This window comes from Rhinolophus sinicus, linkage group LG07 (assembly GCF_036562045.2).
Source record: "Rhinolophus sinicus isolate RSC01 linkage group LG07, ASM3656204v1, whole genome shotgun sequence".
NCBI classification, from domain to species: Eukaryota; Metazoa; Chordata; class Mammalia; order Chiroptera; family Rhinolophidae; genus Rhinolophus; species Rhinolophus sinicus.
In genome coordinates this window covers 45,420,232-45,441,032 of record NC_133757.1, presented here as the reverse complement: position 1 = coordinate 45,441,032, position 20,801 = coordinate 45,420,232, and the positions used below count along the sequence as shown (strand labels likewise).

General features: G+C 37.8%; 2 protein-coding genes across 6 annotated transcripts in view; one reads left to right on the top strand and one right to left on the bottom strand.

Annotated features, from left to right (window-relative positions):
• LRRTM3 (leucine rich repeat transmembrane neuronal 3) overlaps positions 1-5,856 on the bottom strand; it is a 170,213-nt gene extending 164,357 nt beyond the window's left edge. The window contains exons 1-2 of the mRNA XM_019731777.2: positions 5,283-5,856; positions 3,397-4,928 (exon numbers count right to left, since the gene is read on the bottom strand). Coding sequence (XP_019587336.1) covers positions 3,397-4,928; positions 5,283-5,286 — 1,536 coding nt within the window. The 5' untranslated portion in view covers positions 5,287-5,856. The remainder of the gene's footprint in view (positions 1-3,396; positions 4,929-5,282) is intronic.
• The window catches only part of CTNNA3 (catenin alpha 3), a 1,442,547-nt gene that overhangs the window by 568,786 nt on the left and 852,960 nt on the right, over positions 1-20,801 (top strand). The window lies entirely within an intron of this gene.

The following is a 20,801-nucleotide window of genomic DNA, read 5'->3' as shown; positions in this document are numbered from 1 at the left end:
CCAACATCTACGAGCATACATACTTTAAAATATTCCTTATCTATTCTTATTACATTATTACTTGCTCTTCATCTTTGGGTACACTTATTTCTAGCCCTCAGTATTAGTGCTGTGGCCTTTGGGCATTCTACATAAGTCAAGATGCAAAATATAACCTAAAAAAATTTACACTATAACTATATTTACCAGGGAGATGAAGTAAATGAAATTCAAATCTGATGCACGGATTAAAACCTATGTGTCATCCACCACGTTTACATAAGGATTCAGGATATAAAACGGCACAAAACGTGTCTGAATACCTGTGGGTAGTCTAACCAGCCACTGGAGGTCAGTGCTGCTCCACAGAAATACAGTTTATTGCCTGTCTACTTACTAGGTAGTTGACTCACCAAATCAAGTAAAAAATGGTTTAAATTCTTTCAAAAGCTGTAATGTTAACATCTTTGGAAAATATAAACTCATTTAAAAGGAATATATTTTGCGTAAGTATTGCTTAGAAGACTACATAGCACGGGACTAAGAACTTCATGCTGCAGTAGCACAATGCGTGCTGGGGCTCACAAAAATGGGGGGGGGGGGAACCCACGCAGTTCAGAAACTAAACTGCATTTCCTCTCTCTCTGGCAAAGCATTCAAAGTACTGACTGAACCCATTCTTTCTCGACGCCTCTCTGTTGTGTAGTTAGCAGGTCAGTCTGTTTATTTAACTGTTATCACCTTTGAGGGAAGTCAGCTACTTCAGGTAAATTTACACTAGAAAATGGAATATCAATTATGTTTTTCTAATATGGAATGAGTTTAAAATACTAAGGAAAATAGGCTTATGATCTGAAGTCCGGAAAGTGCCATGGGGTGGGGGTGAGGGCAACAACGTTTGAGGTTTCTAGTGGTGAATTAGTTATTGTCTAACCTACAAAGATTATATATTTGAGCTCAGACGAAGAACTAGAGAACGCTCTAGGGGGAAAAGATCTGTATTTTTGTAATTTCATGCCCTGAATCAAAATAAGTTTCACTATCTACGGGATTTTATTTTGGTTCTTATCTAGTATTAATAAGAAGTTCGAGTTAGGCATTTAAAAATGACTAGCCTTCAAAAATGTTGGTCACTCATTTCCTCTTACACACCAAGTGGCTTCAAATTTTAGAAACACTTTCCAATACAGCAAGCATATTTTATAGACACTAGCAGTACCACAGCATTAAGAATTTGCAAGAATTCAAAAATATAAGTGTCAATATGCCTTGTCTAAATTTATTTGGTATCTATGACAAATGAGGCTGAAGGTTAAGTCAAAAAATAGAAATGGGCCTTTTCACTTTAACACTGCATTTAATTAATACAATCAATCATCTTTAGTACAGATAAAAATGAGTCTGACCAAAGAAAATTTCTTTTTAGATGGAATATGTATTTACCAACATTTTATGAAAAATATAAAATTACAACTTCAGTGAAAAACATCACAGTAGGCTCAGTCATCCAGTTCATAGTACTGTAAGGAAGTATCTGCATTATTAATCAATTGGGAATCTATGACAATTTGCCTTTGATAAATGTAAAGTCAATAATTATTCATTGGTAAATATATTGTAGTTCTGATGCTTTTCTGAACTGGTATCTATTTTAAGATTTAATAAAAGGCCACTTTAAATGTTCCTTTTTCTTTATTGCTTATAAAAGTATGATTTTTTATAATCTGGCTTCCTTGCAATTATATTTCATGGTGACTTGCCTAGATTTATCCTCTCGGCATATGAAAAGCCTCCAAACTATGTAAAAATGCTGGTAAAAATAGCCATTCACTTATTCTTTTGTTGCTGCAGCAATTCTGTTCTGAAAGAACAGGGACACCATTAAAGATGTGTGGTTTTCAAGCCAAATTAAATGAAACAGGCTTAATGTTGCAATTCATGATTTTTGCTCCTGTAACTGAATTGTTCATTTTGGAGGATGAACAAGGATACAGACTAAAAACATATTTTCTAAAATCTTAATGAACTGTGGTCAAAGTTACTTAAATACAGAAGCTATGATATTTGTGCTGCAGTCAATAAACTTTCACCTGTGACATAAAAACATGCATGCAGCTTGCACATTGCCCAGCGGGGTCTGTACAGAATCGTACTGATGGATGAGTTCACAATACAGATGAACACAGGGACACTGTAATGTCAGCAATAGAAAAGCAAAGACAAGTGCCATAGGGTTGGTCTTTTTTTCCTCTATGATTTATTTTATACATTTATTACGAGGTTATCAAAATCATCCTTTTGGGTGAGGCTGTTGGTGGCAAGCATGTTTTGGAATGTGTTCTCTTTACACCTCTGAATGACGTGTCAGTCATTAGGGAACTCGGGTATGCAGGACATATACTGGAACGCAACAGGACAGCCTGACAAATCCCAAACAGAAGAACAGACAGAACTAATGATTCCACTCACTACATTAGGGTCCTTGAAAGAGCCGGACAGAGATATTCTGGTAAGCCCCCAACCACATGCACATAGCAAGCTACCTTCCCATTTGCAAGCCTCGTCTCTGAAAACTCCCTAAGGTGAGGAGCAGTGGAGAAATCTGCTTCCTCAAATTTGCTTCTTGGCTATTTAGTTTCCTTATTATGGAAACGTGGAGGCTAGAAAGAATTAACAATGAAACCTCTAGCCTGATTTTACAGTGATAGATTTCAGAGATAAGGCTTCAAGTCTGAAACTTGGTATTTTGAGCGTCTCTTCACATTTTGCAGTTGTCTACTTGTAGCATTTTAACCCTTTCCCATTTTCCCCAGACCTGCCTTATCATAATTCAAACACCTCTGAAAACTGCTCCTGGTGCTGCTTTAACCCAGCACCATCTTTTGATAGTTTCCTGCAGTTTTCTTTTTAAGCCAGGCACTGTTTTAAGGCTCTGTCTTTAAATATTCCTGTAATCAAGCATTCTCCTAGAATCAGTTCAAGGTCCAAGTACCTGGAATCATTCACTTTTTCCTTGATTTACCAGTGAACTGCAAACCTCCTAGAACTGCAGATTTGGTTCAACCAGAAGGAGAGGAACAGCAGATGTGGGGTATTACTTATGAAAGAAGTTTTATCTTAAAACAAGTGTGACATTAATGGAATCAATAAAGGGTCTTATACAATAGGCATTATATTAAACCAGACTTCAAGCTTCACATTGATTGTGGTATTTAAATTTCAATGGGTTGATTATGTACGAGAGGAAAATGCAGTATTATGACTGTACTAAAACGGACAGGGAAGGACCTTGCCAGCAAAGTGAGAGGGAGAGGGAATGGGGGGGAGGGGACACGTTCCCTTGATAGTCACCAGAGTTCAATAAAGCACCACTTATTTCCCAGCTTTTAAGAGCGCTTTTATCACAATGGTTCATACCTCACACTCCCTGGAGCCTGATTTGTTAAAGGTGCAGGGTCCCGTCCCATTCAGCAGCATCTCGCTGGTCTCCGTGTTGGTGGGTTTATAATCTACATAAAATTCCTGGGTGCTGGGAGTCATTTGCTTTAGGGACTGTCTTTTCTTTTTCCTGTGCCTTCGCATGAGGGAGCGCTGCTGCAGCTGCTTCATGCTGGCAGGGTACCGCTTCCATGACACGTAGATAACGAGCAGGATGACGAGCACGGACAGGAAAAGGGCCACACTCCCTGCGATGATTTTATGGAAAGAGATGTGCTCAGTGTCAGCATCAGTCTCTGGGCTGGGCTCCGTGGCTCCCACTGTGGGGGGCACAGGTGGTTTGCTCTCATGCTTCGGCCTGGGGAGCTTGGGCTTAAAAGTGGGCTTTGGGAGAGCCCTGGCCAGATCAAATCTCTCCGTAGTACTTTTGCCACAGATGCTGTAATTCTTCACTGCATCTATCACATTTACTCCCTGCAGCTCTTTGGGACTGGCACAGATGATTGTATTCTCCCTCAGACCTTTGAAACTTTTCAGCCAGTTTACCAGGGAACAAATATTTCTGCTGCATTCCCATATATTCCCGGCAAGACTGATGTCATTGAGGGATATCCAAGAATCCAAAATCTCTTGACCAATAAATGTGAGCTTGTTGGAATCCAGGTTGAGGCGCTGCAGATTTGGGACACACTGGAAAACACTAGGTCCACTAAAAGCTTCGATCTCATTGCCTGATAAATCAAGTCTTTGTAATGAACTCCAGGTCCAGGACATGGTCTGTCCTATGACACTGATTTTATTCCACTGCAAGTAAAGATTCTGAAGGCTCACTAACCTTGGAAAAAGGGCCAGGTTGAGCTTAGAAAATTGGTTGTGCTCCAGATGAAGTTCTTTGAGTCTGATCATGCCAGCAAAGACATTTCTGGCTAAACTTCGGATCCGGTTATATCCCAGGTCCAAAAGTTCCAGGTTGCGGCAGTCTTGGAATATTCGCACAGGGATGGTTCTCAGGGAGTTAGACCTTAAATGTAAACTCAGCAGCTTCCGTAAGCCCCGAAACTGTTCAGATCCCAGAGAATGCAGCTGATTGTAGGAGAGGTCCAAGTTCCGTAAATTTGTCACAGGTCTGAAGGTATTGTTGAGAAAATAGGAGATTCTGTTGGAACTCAGAATTAACTCTTTGAGTCTGCGTATTCCATTAAAAGCATTCTCATCAATATTGCTGATATGGTTATGGTCAAGGTACAGCCAGGTGAGCTGGTTGAGCCCTTTAAATTGATTGTACTTAAGTTTTTGAAGGCTGTTATAGCGAAGGGACAGACCTAAGCAACCGGCAGATATACTTGAGGGTATCTCCTGTAATTTCTGAGATTCACAATATACCATTTTGCCTTCACACCTACAGCCCTTCGGGCATCCTCGTTCGGCAGAAGAAAGCATTGTCAGTAAGACAGTGGGGGCTATAACCAGTGCTACAGCTGATCCGCTCAGTAGCCTAATTACATTGAAACCTGAAAATAAAAACAACTTAGAAAAGTTATCCCCCCAAAAGAGAATTCATTTATTTTTAATCAAGCAAAAAAAAGACATGTATACTATTTTTTAAAAAATTTAAATCCAGATAACAACATTTAACATCAAATGTCATCTCCTTATAATTTCAAGAGAATTGCCTTTAGGGATTTTTTTTTTTTTAATAGTTAAGCAAGAAACATGTCCTCTAAGCAATTGAATTTATAGTCTTAGAGCAGATGGAGATAATCTCTAAAATAATTAAGGAAGACTTAATACATAGACTAGAGGATTTTAAAAATTTTGTTTTGTTTTGTTTTTAGAAAGGAAAGAAGAAAAATGGCAAAACATACCCATCCTTTGTATTGTTCAAAGGTCGTCCTTAGGTCTTTTGCTTTGGCTTAGGGGGCCACTTGCATGACAGCCCCTGTCAGCTGCACTGTAGTGAGTCAGGGCTCGCTGACACCCAGGAAGAAAAATTGGACCCCTTGGGAGATGGACCGATTTTGGAACATTATTCTTTGCCAGCCACGCAGAACACTCCAAGAACAAATAAATCCCAACACCGCATTCACAGCAAAACATCAAAATCTTCCTAGGTAATAGGATCTTCATGGATATTACGTTTTTGCATCTTTACAGTTTTTTTTTGTGGGGGGGTGGTTAAAAAAAAAAAAAAGAACTGGCTTCTACAATTTCTTCTTATCTGAAAGCATGATGTATTCCAGAAGGCAACGTGGGGCTACCTGAGCTGCCACATCTGTATTCCATAGCCCAGCATTTCTGGTGGCGAGCACCCAGTTCAGCCACAGAGCTGCGTTGGAGCCCAGAAGGCAGCAGAGCCCCGGATCGCGCACACGCTCGGCTCACTTCTGCAGACTGTCATTCTGAAAGCTGCTCGTACTGTTGCTTTGGTTTTAGTGAATGCAGTCTTATGTAAAGCTGCCCCCAGTGGTGAAGAACATTATGGGCATGTGCAGAAATGTCGCTCTTTTATCTTGCAAATGAGCAGGCTCTCTGCTGGAAAATGAATGATTGTTTTGGGTGTCTCAATAAAAACTGAATGGTCACCATAATCAATAGCTAGCAACGTTTTCTGTAATTCCCAAGTCTTGTTTTACAATTTGGCAACGTCTTTATTGTCTGCGTCCACTTAATGTCTAAACAGGCGCTGCCCAGAGATTTTCTGGAGCTTGACATTAAGTTCACAGACCGAATGTCAATTTTTCTTAACCTCAGCTCAGGCTTTGAACTGAAATTTAGAAAATGAATTATCGAGTGTTTCTCAGAGAAGTATTAACTGCCTCCCCTTTGACCTCGTGGAGTCACAGTGATTATATTATGCAAGGTGTGTGTCTCAGGATGCTAGAATGCATAGAGTTTGGAATAGAGGAGATAACTAATGACATATAAATTGTGTCCAATAGCCTTTCTGATTTTCTTGCAAAAGACGTAATTAGTTTAATGGTTGTAGCTTGGTTTGTCGTTGTTTTGGTTGCCTTTTTTTTTTTTTTAATTAGAAGAGAAATAAACCATTTTTAGTATGAATAGAAGAATCAAGACATCATTTGATTCAGTTTCTTGATGCTGCTGCTATTTACTACACTAATAATATTTATTGAGAACTTTCTAAGTGCTTTAACTGGACTACCTTGTTTTATCTTTAAACAGTATTATGAGGTAGATCCTATTATAACCTTCATTTCACAGATGAGGAAACTAAGACTTGGAGAGGTGAATTGTTCTAGGTCATATAGCAAGCAAGTGGCATAACTAAGATTCAGAACCCTCTCTCTCTAGCCACTAATTGATCCTGCTTCAACACCCTTATCTTTATTTTAAAATGAGTCAAATGAAAATTAGCCTGATTAAGGCCTTATGGCAGGGAAGCTGTATAAAACAAAACAAAACAAAACAAAACAAAACAAAACAAAACAAAACAATTCTTGCTTCCTATAGACTTTGGTATGAATCTTCTAAAGAAGTATTATGAAAATTAGGAGGAAGGAGCATGGATTTTTGCACCTATGTTCAAATCCTGGCTAAAATTTATCAGCTTTATAACCTTGAGTAGGTTACTTATCTTCTCTATGTCTCAGTTTTCTCTTCTACAAAATGGACATGATAACAAAGACACATTTCATAGAGGGTTGAGAATTAAATCATTTTAATATCTTTAAAGTACCTAGAATAGTGTGTGGCACATAATAAACCTGCATTGGCTGTTATGGGAATATCAACGTTATTGTATTTGTTGGTTATTGCATGTTGTTTAGTATTAAATATCAACTATACTGATTGTCATTAACTCTCAAAGAACTATTTCAATGAATATCTTTTATATTTTTCACAATGGATATCTGAGATTCACTCACTCTTGCCTTCTTTGATGAGAAAACATCCTAAATCTCCATCATCTCATCTTTATCTTTAAAATGAATTTTTTGGTTCTATGGACCATTACTAGTAATTAATGTTTGATTATTTTGCTCCCTAAAGCAGAATATGGTAACATCTACCCCATAGAGAAAAACATTTTATTTAAAAATAAATGGTATACTTCTTGTAAAATTTTGCCTTGACACTGAAAGACCAGGGACATGTACAAAGGAAAGACCATGTGAGGACGCAGTGAGAAGGTGACCATCTGCAAGCCAAGGAGACGAGTCTCAGAAGAAACCAAACCAACACCCTGATCTTGGGCTCACAGCCTCCAAAACTGTGAGAAAATAAAGGTCTGTTGTTTAAAAATAAAATAAAATTTTGTCTCGTTAGAGTTTGTTAGGTGAATTAGCTATGGAAAACCCCAGAGAGCTTTCATATTCTCTATAGATGAGAAGTTTGGTAGCAATTAGTCATGACAGTCAAAAGGGGTCTCACAGATATAGTCCAACGAAAATCACCAGTTCCTAAGATTGCTGTTAACGGGGCAGTGGTTCCCCTCCCCCACCATATTGTTTACTCTATGAACCCATGTAAAGCTCTCAGAGATCTTGTTAAAAAGATGAATTTCCCAATCTCAGCCCCACGATTCTGATTCAAGAGGACGGAAGAGGCTGTACTTATCAGTAGAATCTGATGGACAAAGGTTGAAGAAATGCACTATATGGGAATGATTTAAAATAATAAAGTTTCTCCTAGTAGGAAGAGAGGGTATACAAACCTGTGGCACTGTGATATCAGTTCCATGGGCACAGTGACAGTGTTTAATCTACATCAGCTTCCCTAATACCTAGAGCATCACTTGGCACATTATAGATGCTCAATAAATATTTATTGAATACATACATTTTAAAGGGTCACAAGTACATTTGATGTCGGATAAACTGGTTATGTAATGCTAATCTTATGCACAGGGGATTGATCCCTGCAGAGTTCCTCAGGCAGGGAAATTGGATACAATTTTGGAGAAAGATTTCTTAAAGAATGTGTGTGAAAAGGCAAGGAACTGGAAAGTAGAAACAGGTAGATGGTCAGCAGGTGATCTTCACTTTTCATGTAGACATCGCTTGTCCTCATAGTTGAACAATAAATTTTATGAGAACAATAAATATACTTTTGAATATTCCCTTTGGCATATTACAACTTCTATCATCTAACATCCCCAATGGGGCTTAACAACTTGTATTTATTAAAAAGACTAAAGGGAATCATATTTATAATTCCTCTCTTATATCTCTATTGTTTGAAAGCCTCTGATTTCCCCCCTCACTTTCCCTGTTTCTCCATGGGAAGTAACCTCATCTAGGCAGACCAGCTGCACAGGGCACTCTAGGATGACAGCAGGCCCCCTCAACTGTGCGTGTCTTCCCTCATTCCCTGATGACAGAAGCACAGATGAGCCCAAATGAGAATGTAATTCTCTCACTTTGCTTTTCCTGAGAGACATCTTGGATTATTTATGGTGAATAACATTCTCTGCTGTGTCACCCACTTTGCCCTTAGATTTCAGATGTTACCTTGGCTTCTGATCTTGTCTTGCTCCATCGTTCTGACTTCACCCTTTAGATTTCATAACTGATATTTCATCTTAATGCTGGCCATCAGTCTATTCCTCAACTGTAATCTGTGACTATTCTTGCATTGGGTCTGACTCCAGACAGTCTAATCCCTACCTTGGCACTAGTCCTTAAGCTGGCATCACCACCAGATCTGTCCTGGTTTAAGGTAATGAAGTGCCTGAAGAGGGAAGACCATCTATGAAGGTAGTAGAGAGATATACAAACGTGAAATAATGCTATCCCTATGCTAGACTGAATATTTGAGGCTGTGGAAATCACCCTAAAGAGAGACTAAAGAAAAGAAAAGAAATAAAACACCTTGTAGTCTGAAAAGAAGAAAAGAAAACACCTTGTAGTCTAAAAGATTTGAATAATTTGCTGGTTTACTTCTAAAAGCGTATCCTCCTTTTACTTATTGACTACAAGCAAGATGATTATTTCTGATTTGCCTTTCAACAGAAGCAAACGTATACTACATGATATATTTAGCAAATTTGTTTGCACCTAATACCACATACAGAACAAATCATAAACTACCTGACAAGTTAAATTTTCCCAATGAATCTAAGGCCTTAATGATTTGCAATTACAAAATAGTGTCACATATCTAAAGACTTTCTTTATTGCACTTATAGTACTTCAAATTAGCTTAATATGTTTTGTTTAAATTGAGTAAATAAATCCAATCTCAGTATATAATGCCAGATTTCAGATGAGTATGTAACTGAATTGCAAAATATAAACTTAGAAAATCAGGGCTTAAGGATGATATACTGATATATCTTAACAATGGGTTAACCTCAGAGATTTCATTCATTTAGCAAATACATAGTTTAGGTACCACTATGTACTAAACACTGTTCCAGACATGTGGAATACATCAGTGTGCAAACAAAAATCTAAGCATACAATCTAAAGGTGTAAGATGGACAATTAAAGATAAACAACTAGTATATTATTAGGTAGTATGTACTGTAGAAAAAAGAAAAGAGGGATACGGAAGATTGGTAGTGCAAAGAGTGAAGTGGATTGCAATTTTAAATAAGATGATTAGGGCCACTAAGAAAGTGGCTTGAGCAAACCCTTGAATGAGATAAGGTTGTTAACCTTAAATATTCATGAGGATTGGCCGGTGCAAAGGTCCTCGGGTGAGAACAGACATTGTGTTCAATACACAGCAAAGAGGCTGATCAGTCTGAGTATAGAAAACAAGGGGTAAAGTAGTAGAGATGAAGCCAGAGAGGTACTAGGTACTGGGCCATGGCTTTATTCTGGAAAACACTGCAAGCCACTTCAGTATCCTGTGCAGAGTAAAGATATGATCAAGTTACCTATTAAAAGGATTACTCATGCTGCTGCTGTGGGAATAGACTCTACAGGGAGAAGAGCAAAAGCAAGGAGGCCAGTAAGGAGACTATTACACAGATCCAGGAGAAAGATGATATGGGGCTTCGACCAGTGTGGAAGCAGTGGATGTGGTGAGAATTGGTTAAATTCTGGGTATACTTTTAAGTAAAACCAACATGAGTTTTCTAATGGATTAGAAGTGGAGGTATGAGATAAAGAGAGAAATGACAGGTGACCCCCTAGTCTTAGGGCCCAGTTATGAACAACTGGAGGAATTGGTGAAGTCATTAACTGCTTCTGTGAGTCAAGTTTGGGGAATAAGATCAAGAGTTCAACACATTTGAATTAAGTCTGAATTTGGCTCTCATTTTTCTTCAATTTTATGAGGCTTTATTTTTTGAAAACATCTTGATATTACGCCTCAAAGCACCATACTAATTTTAAAATATTTTGTAAAGTGATAGCAAAATTAGCCACTAAACAATGACATCGATTTCTATTTAGATGGCCTAGATAGGGGCAATATCTTTGCATATAGCCTGGGAGGGCAATGGAACCAAAAGCTTTAATGAAAACTGAAAATTTTATAAAAAACAGATATGGGAACATTTGGACAAAATGCTCTAGAAAATAAATTTAGTGACTCTACAATGTCTTCCTAAAATAATTTGGAGAATGACTTATACTTTTTATTGCATATGTCAGCTGACATTTAGAATTTGGAACTGATTCTGGCCAAACTTCTTAGGGTCTTGGTTTGCTTATCTGCAACATGGGACTCATAAAACCTGTGCTGTGAATTTCTAAGGCTTTTATTCAGGATCAATTTTTATAATTCATGTGTAAATACATTGTAGACTTATAAAGTGCTGTAAAATATTTCTGGAATCAGCATACCTATTGGAAAATTGTTATTTTTTTATTCTGTCTAGGTCCTTAGCCATGAGCATATATCAAGGAATGAACATATATGAAGAGTCAGTAACATGACCAAGGGCGGACTCAGAATTTACTAATATCATTTAAAAATTCCTGTTTTCCCTTTCTACTACAGTTTAAATAGCACAACTATTTATTATGTAGCATACATCAGTGACATTCTGTGTTCTAACTCATAAAACACTTTCACCAATAAATGCATGTGATCTAGATATTATAAAGAGCTTAGTGTTTCTGACTCAGTTATCTTGTCATGTAATAGGATTGTCAGAATGCTAACACAGAGTTCCCTACAGCTATGAAAATAGTTTTTTTTTTCATTTCTAATTGGCTTGAATACTCACATGCATTTGTACATTTGTAATTATATCCTGATCTTCCATCAAAGCATTAACACATCTTTGAAATATCCTTGGTTTCCATCTGCTTGCTTAAAAGCGTCCATTAAAAACCCTGTCCAGTCACATATGGTTCTTAGTGAATATCTCTGACTTAGATAAATGGATGAATAAAGTTCTAAGTCTAACCATTGAAATGGTGTCTTTCTGGAATGAGGCAAATTCAAATGAATGAGCCCTTACATGGTTATCCAACACATCCCTCTCTCCATTACCTGAAGACACATTTCTGCTGCAGCATGAATCTATTCTCAGCTTTGATTGCATTCTTCACTATCACTTCCTGCAGAGGTATCCCTAAGCTAAATTGGGGGATATGGAAAAATAAACTCTTAAAGTGTAACACTTAGTGCTGGACTATGAAGGCTGAAAAGACTACATGACTTTGAGGAAATAATTGTTTTTGTTTCTTTCGGTGGAAATTTAAAAACACACACACAATTAGAAGAATAATATAATAAGCATCTACTTCAACAATTATCAATATTTTGCTAATTTTGTTTATTTCTGCCTCCCTTCTCACATATACATTTTTTTTCTGGAGTATTTTAAAAGCAAATCTCAGAAATCATGTTACTTTACCCATATCTATATTTTCGTATGAAATCATAACCAATGAAGACTTTAATTTAACCGTCTAGCATTATGAACCCTAAAAAATTTAACAATAAGTTCTTAAAGTTCATTAGTGGTCAAGATCTAAGCAAGGCCTGAACATTGCATTTGCTTTTCATGTTTCTGAAGTCTCTTTCATTTTTTAATGCTACTGATTCGTTGGGAGATACCAGGTCATTTGAACTGTAGCTTATTCCATATTCTGCCTTTGGTTGATTGCTTCCTATCGTGTCACTTAACTCGCAAGAAGTAAGTTTTAGTAGCATATGAGTATATTTGAAGAGGAGTCCATTCATTAGTTTACGCAGGATATCCAGTGCCAAAAGGACACTTGGGGCACCTAGTCACTCTTGGTAGCAAATTTAAGACTTGTAGAACTTTTTAAAAATATGAAATTTAAAGGTTGGAGGAAAATATGTATTTGTATTTTGTGATATTTATGCTACCAGAGAATTCAAAAATGGGTCAAAGTGGCAAGGTCGGGACCACAAGTTAATATTAAAGTGCTATGAGTCTGTTGGTTTATTGTTCATATCTACCAGTATTTCTGTTGTTCACTTTCTGTCACACTTGACTTTTTGCCTATGGTAGGCAAAAGCAATTATTTGATGTTTCTTGCTAAACAAACCTGCTAATTTTTGTATTGATACTGAGATACTCTTCCAACAGAAGTTCAAAAAAAAAATAAATAAAATAAAAAATCCCTATCAAGAAAGCAGCAATCAAATTCATATGTACTTGTATATTGAGAAAAATCAGTTATCTAGCTTTTCATTTAGAGCATATCCCATGAAGGAACATGTGGCACCATAGTCACACTGTAAAATTTATAGTCCTGTATATATTTTCACATTTCTGATAATTTCTCATAGTAGAACAAAGGAGTTTTAGAGTAACTATAAAAATCTCTGAACCAAGTTTGCACCTTAGTAGTTGATGGTTTACTTTACATGCATGGCTGTGCTGCTTTGAATGTAAAGTCAATGTTGTTTAACTCGTATCATAAATATTTTGCTATATTTGCTTCACATATATTCTGAGGTAACAAGAAGTTTTCAAAGAAAAGTTTCTGTCTTAGCACATTTGGGTGACTATAACAGAATGCCATAGTCTGGGTGGCGTATAAACAACAGAAATTTATGTCCCATATTTCTAGAGGCTGGGAAGTCACAGATTCTGTCACTGGTGAGGGCCTGCTTCCTGGTTCATAGACTGCTGTCTTCTCTCCGTAACTTTGCATGGCAGAAAGGCAAAGGAATACTCAGGAGCCTCTGTTACAAGGGCACTAATCCCTTTCATGAGGGCAGATCCCTCATGTCCTAATCACCTCCCTAATCACCTTCAAATACTACCATGTTGAGGACTGGATTTCAACATATGATTGGGGGGTGGAGAGGGTGGGGGACAAACATTCAATCTATAGCATTTTCTTTGTACTTAAAGCATTGTGTATAATACCGTGTTTCCCTGAAAATAAGACCTAAACAGAAAATAAGCCCTAAACAGAAAATAAGCCCAAGCATGATTTTTCAAGAGGACATCCCCTGAACATAAGCCCTAATACGTCGTTTGGAGCAAAAATTAATATAAGACCCAGTCGTATTTTCGGGGAAACATGGTAGTTTCAACTGGATGTTCTAGTATATTTTTTTTACTTTGCCTTTCTGACAAATATATCAGCATTAAGAATTAAATTCCCTGACCCCAGGCAGGGAAAGATAATAGAAATCTTGATTTGGATAAAAATGCCTAGTGTTCCATTGGTTAGTTCTATTTATGTTTCTCAAACAATATGTCTGATTTGTTTTTTATTTTGTGCTGCAGATTTAAGAGATATTCAAGTTCTGAGAAAAGAGCAACCCTGCATAGGTCTGTAGTGTATTAGCAGAAAATAGGAGCCTGTGTGTCCTCACTTTACACTAAACTATATCAGTCTATTTGGGGACTCTTAAACTGGTCTGGAGAACCCTTCTCTATATTGTTCATGCTTAATCCCGATTGAAAAGTAGTCCCTTTTCAAAGAGTGTGAGGGAATGTTTAGGTGGCTAACAGCAGCAAAGCCTCCATGTGACACAATTGTGATTTAGGCAGAAATTGACTTAGTCCCTAGAAGCAAATGGCAAGGGTCCGTAATAAAAATAAAATGTCTTTATATGATACTGGGTTGAGAATTTCTTTATTCAACAAATAGTTAGCAAGCTCTTATACTGTTCTTGGTGCTGAGTATAGAACAGTGAGTAAGACAAAGTGCCTACCATCAGAGGACTTGCATTCCAGCAGATGGGATAGTCAAAAATAAACATCTTAGAAACTCGTTACAATGTTGAATAGATCTAAGTGCTATAAAGGAACATAATGGAGGATGGGGCTAGTGACAATTTGGCAGAATGGTTAGAAAGTCCCTTTCTGAGGACTTCACATTGGAGGGCAAGTATTTCACATTGGAGAGCAAGGAGGAAGAAACTCACCTGACTCTCTGTCTCCTCAGATGTGATCTGTCTTTGAGATTTTTATTGCTCTATTGCTCCCGACCAACACCTTCACATGGCTTTAGGCAGTCACTACTCTCCCTTTGACACGTCAAGCCAAGAGGGCACATATTCTGTTTTTGGAACAAATAGCACAGCTGAACGTTTAAATAAAATTTTAAGAAATTAAAAAAATTAATAGATAGCACAAAGAGAATAAACATAGACACGTGACTCATTTGCACAGTGTTGTCTTTCTTAGATCCAGTTTTCTGATTGGGGGTTGGCAACAGGAATATTTGCTTCATCAGATGTGACCCCTCCCACTGGGACTGTTGCAGGCCTCATCAGTCATAGTTCATCCTCACACAATCAGCCCAATGTTCAAACACGAGCTTCACATGTATAATAAAAGGAGAAGTTTTTCCCCCAAGTGCCTCCTTTTCTTTTCCTCAGTGGTTGTCTTATCTTCAGTACCTTGTCCCCAGTCCCTCCGTTCTTTCTGGATATTTTTTCCACTTACCAACAAATGAATTCTCTCGTATTAGCTGATAATGTCTTATAATATGAGTATTCTCAGTGTACTTGAAATTTAATAGGTAACTCTGAAAAATGGAAACTATTAAGGAATCATAGAGATCTGAATTTTGTATACATAGTTTGGAAAGCAAATATGAGAGAAGGCTTATGTTAAAAACATTGATACTTGCTTCTCAGCTTTTTCACCAGTTGCTCTTTATTTCCTTTTCATATTTCTGAATTTTTGTTGATATTGACATTTCTTGTTATTATGTCTAAAGATTTAGTATCATACTCTTTCTCAGTTCCCCACTTCCTATCTTAATATAATATTAAATAAATAGAGGTATTTAATTTAAGATGACTAGGTAAGCAATGATGCTGCTGGATTACATGGCGTACTTAGGTCATGTTTTGATTCTCATTCAACCTGTTGTTTTTCTTGCAATTAAGAATTAGAGTCACAGGATGTGGAGAACAGCATAGGGAATAGAGTCGATGGAATTGTAACAGCTATATACCATGTCAGAGGGGTAAGAGATTGGGGGGATTATCACTGTGTGAGGGGTGTAAATGTCTAACTATTACATTGTTTTGTATATCTAAAGTTAATAAAAAAATGTTCTCTCTCTCTCTCTCTCTCATATCTGCTTTGTTTTCTCTGTACCTAGTACTAGTTGTTTTTCCAATATTTTAAAAGATTTGTCAAGTGCTTTATTTTTCCGAACATTCAATCAGTTCTGGTAATCCCTTCCTTCTGCCACATTCCATTTCTCTGCTCCAATATCTAATTTGAGGTATTAACCTCATGCTCCCCATTCACCATTTTCCAGTGGTGACATCCTCTGTTTCTTAGATCACATATATTCGTTTTTCTTAGTTTACCACTCACTTTGTTCAAACATATCTATTAGTAGATTCCTAAGAAAAGGTGTATGTGAAATTAAAAAAAAATCATGTCTGAGTTTTTTTTGTTTATCTTTATTGATTAATAGATTGCCTGTCCATATAATTCACAATTGGAAATCATTTTTCCTCAGAACCTTTAAGCCATTGCTCCAGTGTCTTCTCACACCCACTCTTGCTGTTGAGAATCAGATAACATTCTGTTTCCCACTCCTTTGTGTATAACCTATTATTTTCTCTCTTGAAACTTCAATGATACTTTGTTTTCCCTATTTGGATATTGTACAAGGACGTATTTTGGTTTGGGCCTTTTTTCATTTGTTGTGCTGGATATTCAGTGAACCTTTGCAATCTAAAGACTTGTGTCCTTCAGTTTTGTAAAAATTTATTTGTCTTTTTTTTCTTTTTTAATTACCTCTCCCCATTTTCTCTGTTCTTTTTTTCTATGGAACTTTTGTTGGGCAGATTTTGGACTTCCTGGATTATCTTTGTTTTTTTCTTTCCTATTTTCCTTCTCTTTATCTTTTTGTCTTCAGGTGAATTCTCAGCTTTATGTAACAATAATTAATTAAACATTTAGACGAGGTATTAGCAAACTATGGAACAAACAAATCCAGTGATGATGCTATTTGGTCAAGTGGTATAAATAGGGTTAAGCTTTTGTAATAAAGGAACACATTCATGCTCATTCGTTTATGTATTGTCTATGGATGCTTTCACCCTGAAATGGTAGATTTCAGAGACTGCAAGTTCTGTAAGCTTACACTGTTTACTATGTGTGTCTTCACAGAAAAGGTTTGCTGACCCTCCCCCTCCATCCAGTTCAGGCGATCGCATTTGTTATCTCCAGGAGCTCTTTTTGGTACTTTTATTTCTCCTTCTTTATAGCATACTGCTCTACCTTTATGGATATAATATCTTTTCTCTGAGGATATTACATGGGATGGTTTGGTAATACACTACTTGCTGCAATGTCACTGTTTCCTTTGAGGTAATTTAGTCAGTTCTTTGTGGCCGATTTCATGTTGGAAGCATTTCTGAAATGTTAAATTTCTTATGTGTTCATTAAGATTAATGAGTAAGGCACTAAAAGGTGAGAGAAGATCCCCTGTGTGGGGGCAAGATTTGGACTTGGATTTTGTGATTGCAAGATTCAGCAGTGAGCTTACCTTTTCACAGGGGAATCTCCAGATGCTTGAATATAGACCCCTTCCACCCAGCACCCCGAGAAGACCCTAACCTCCTGCACTGGAGCTAGAGGCTACCAGTCTTTTGGGGACAAGGAAGGGAAAGGGTGCTGTGGTCTCCAGGTTCATTATGTACGTTCTCATTTAATTCTTCTGTGTGTAGTCCCAAGCCTCACTACTTTGACTCTTTTACTTGGGTCTAACTTCTCATGTTTAAATTTGCCAGAAAATAAACTTTTCCTTTTCTTTGTTGGGAGAAAGGAGTAGTGCCTTAGCTCAAGCTGACTATATAACATATAACATAGACTGGGTGGCTTACACAACAGAAATTTATTTCTTACAGATTTGGAGGCTGGAAATCTGAGATCAAGATGCCATCATGGCTGGGTTCTTGGTGAGGTTCTTCTTCTTGGTTTGCAGAGGGACACACTCTTGCTGTATGCTTAAATGTAGAGGAAGAGAGAGATATCATGTCTCCCATGTCTTTCCTGATAAGGGCAATAATCCCATTCAAAGAGGCTCAACTTTCATGATCTCTCAAAGGTCCCAACTCTAAATGGCATCACATTGGGGATTAGGGCACCAACATATGAATTTGCAGATGGGGGTGTATACAAACATTCAGTCCATGGCAGATACTCGTTTTCTGTGTCTCTGGGGTGGTGATGATGGGGATCTGGCAGTCATTCACTCTCCGTGAAAACTTGAAACCAGTCACCATACCTTTAGTGATCACCTACCTTCTGGAGCCTCTCAAGACTTCTGTACAATGTAGTACTGAGTCCCACTTCAGGAAGCACTTAGGATTATGAGTATACATGATATATGCTCATATGTCATGAATCCTATGTTTTCCCCCAAAATTATAGAAATCACTCATCCATTCTTATCTCCTCTTTATCCTCATTTATTCATTTATCACTAAATGAGTTTTGAGGAAGAAGAGGCAATAACAGTGTGCTATCAATCTGCCATTTTTCATATGTGAATTCCTCATGACAGATTGCAAGCATGGCAGGTGATGACTGGGGTTGTGGGAAAGAGATTGACAAAGGTATTATATAAGCCAGGCCTGTAGCCCAAGGATAGACCTAGAGGTCAAGTTCTTTAATGTTAAAAGTGAACTGCTGTCCTCCTTGCAACTCATGTCTTTCAGGTTAACTTTTAACCAGTATCACTATATGATCTCTTACTATGTACATATTTCTCTACACAATCTTTTAAAGCAGAAAAGAAAAGTGGATACAGTGTACTGACTTGGAACTCCCTTGGCGGTATAACTCAATGTGTGTCCACTATTATTTTATGACTCTTCTGTGTGTTGCAATTGAAGTATCCCCTAATTTGTACATTTATTTCTAAACTTTGAATCATAACTTTGGTGAGATTTAGCCTAGGCCAACCTATTCATTTCTGCAGACCAGCAGCCTCCAAAAGGATTATGAAAATATGTATTTTTTAAATGTTATTTTTTCTTTTTTTTTTTTAAAAAAAAATTAGTTTCAGGTATACAAAGCAATGTAATAGTTAGACATTCAAATTCCTCATAAAGTGATGACCCACCCCCAAGCTACTACCCCTCTGACCTTTTATATAGCTGTTACAATACCATCTACCTATGTTGTACTCCACATCCTGTGACTATATATACCTATATATTTAGCTATCGTTGACATTCAATATTATTCTACTTCAGCTCTTCAGGTGTATAGCGCATTGGTCAGGCATCTACACAGTCTATGACATGATCCTCCTGATAAGTCCAGTGCCCATATGGCACCTTACCTGATCTTTACAACATTGTTGTTTATGTTCCCCAAACTGCATTAACTATCAATTTATATTTCTTAATGCCTTCACCTTTTTCACTCTGACCCTAACCCCATTTCCATCTATCACCCTGATAGATCTAGTATCTATCTGGCCCCATACCTAGTGATTGTGATATTGTCGCCTATATTCCTTATGCTGTAACCTACATCTCCCTGACTACTGTGTAACATCCAATTTGATCTTCGTAATCCCTTCCCCTTTCACCCATCCTTAATGCCCCTCCCATCTTAAAGAAGTTTCTCCAAGAGTACTTGGAATACTGGTTTAGTGGTGATGAAATCCTTCAACTTTTTCTTGTCTGGGAAGCTCATCTGTCCTTCAATTCTAAATGACAGCCTTTCTGGGTAGAGCAATCTTGTTTGTATGTTGTTGCTTTGCATCACATGGAACACTTCCTGCCACTCCCTTCTTGCCTGCAAGGTGTCTGAGAAATCAACTGACAGTATTATGGGGGCTCCCTTGCAGGTAACTAACTGCTTTTCTCTTGCTGCTTTTAAGATTCTATCTTCGTATTTAACCTTTGGCATTTTAATTATGATGTGTCCTGATATGGGCCTCTTTGAGTTTATCTTGTTTGGGACTCTCTATGCTTTCTGGGCTTGTATGTCAATTTCCTTCACAAGGTTAAGGAAGTTTTCTGTCGTTATTTCTTCAAATAGGTTTTCTATTCCTTGCTCTCTTTCTTCTCTCTCTGGTACCTCTATACTGTGAATGTTGGTACGCTTGACATTGTCCCAGAGGCCTCTTAAACTCTCCTCAATTTTTTGGATTCTTTTTTCTTTTTGCTGTTCTGGTTGGGTATTTTCTGTTACCTTATCATCTACATTGTTGGTTGGATTCTCTGCTTCATCTATTCTACTGTTGATTCCCTGTAATATATTCTCCATTTCCATTATTATATCCTTTACTTCTGACTTTTTCATGATTTCCATCTCCATTTTTGTGAGATCATTGAGCATTTTTATAATGTGTTTGGATCTCTGCATCTGATAGATTACTTATCTCCATTTCACTTAGTTCTTTTTCTGGAGCTTTGTTTTGTTCTTCTGGAGCTTTGTTCTGTTCTTTCATTTGGGAGATATTCCTTTTCTCCCCATTTTGGCTGCCTTCCTGTGTTTGTTTCTATGCATTAGGTAAGGCTGCTGTGTCTCCCTGTCTTAGTAGAATGGCCTTAAGTAGTAAGTGTGCTGTGAGGTTCAGTGGCGCAATCTTTCTGGTCACCTGAGCCACATGCTCCAGGTGCATCCCTTGGGTGGGTTGTGTGTGCCCTCCTCTTGTAGTTCAGCCTTGGTTGATAATTGCACATCAGTATGAGAGACTGACCCTTGGACTCACTGGTTGTGAGGACTGGCCTTGACTACAGTGGAAGAGTTGTTGTGCAGGGGCTGATCCTATAGAGCAGGATCTGCCTCAGCAGGACTCTGGTGCCTGCCCAATCTGCCCCTTTGGTGTGTCTTACTTGGAGGTGACTGGGTGATGCTCCAGCTAGTTTTGAAGCTGGCCACTGGGGGTGCCAGCCCCAGGACCACCTCGGAAGGGACGTGCTATATGTCTACTTCAGCCAGAGCCCATGCCCCACTCAGGGCCACCTAGCAGGCAGGAGCCAGAAAGAAATTGCAGAAGTCTGCCGCCCATGCTGTGCTTGGAAGAGCCTTGAGA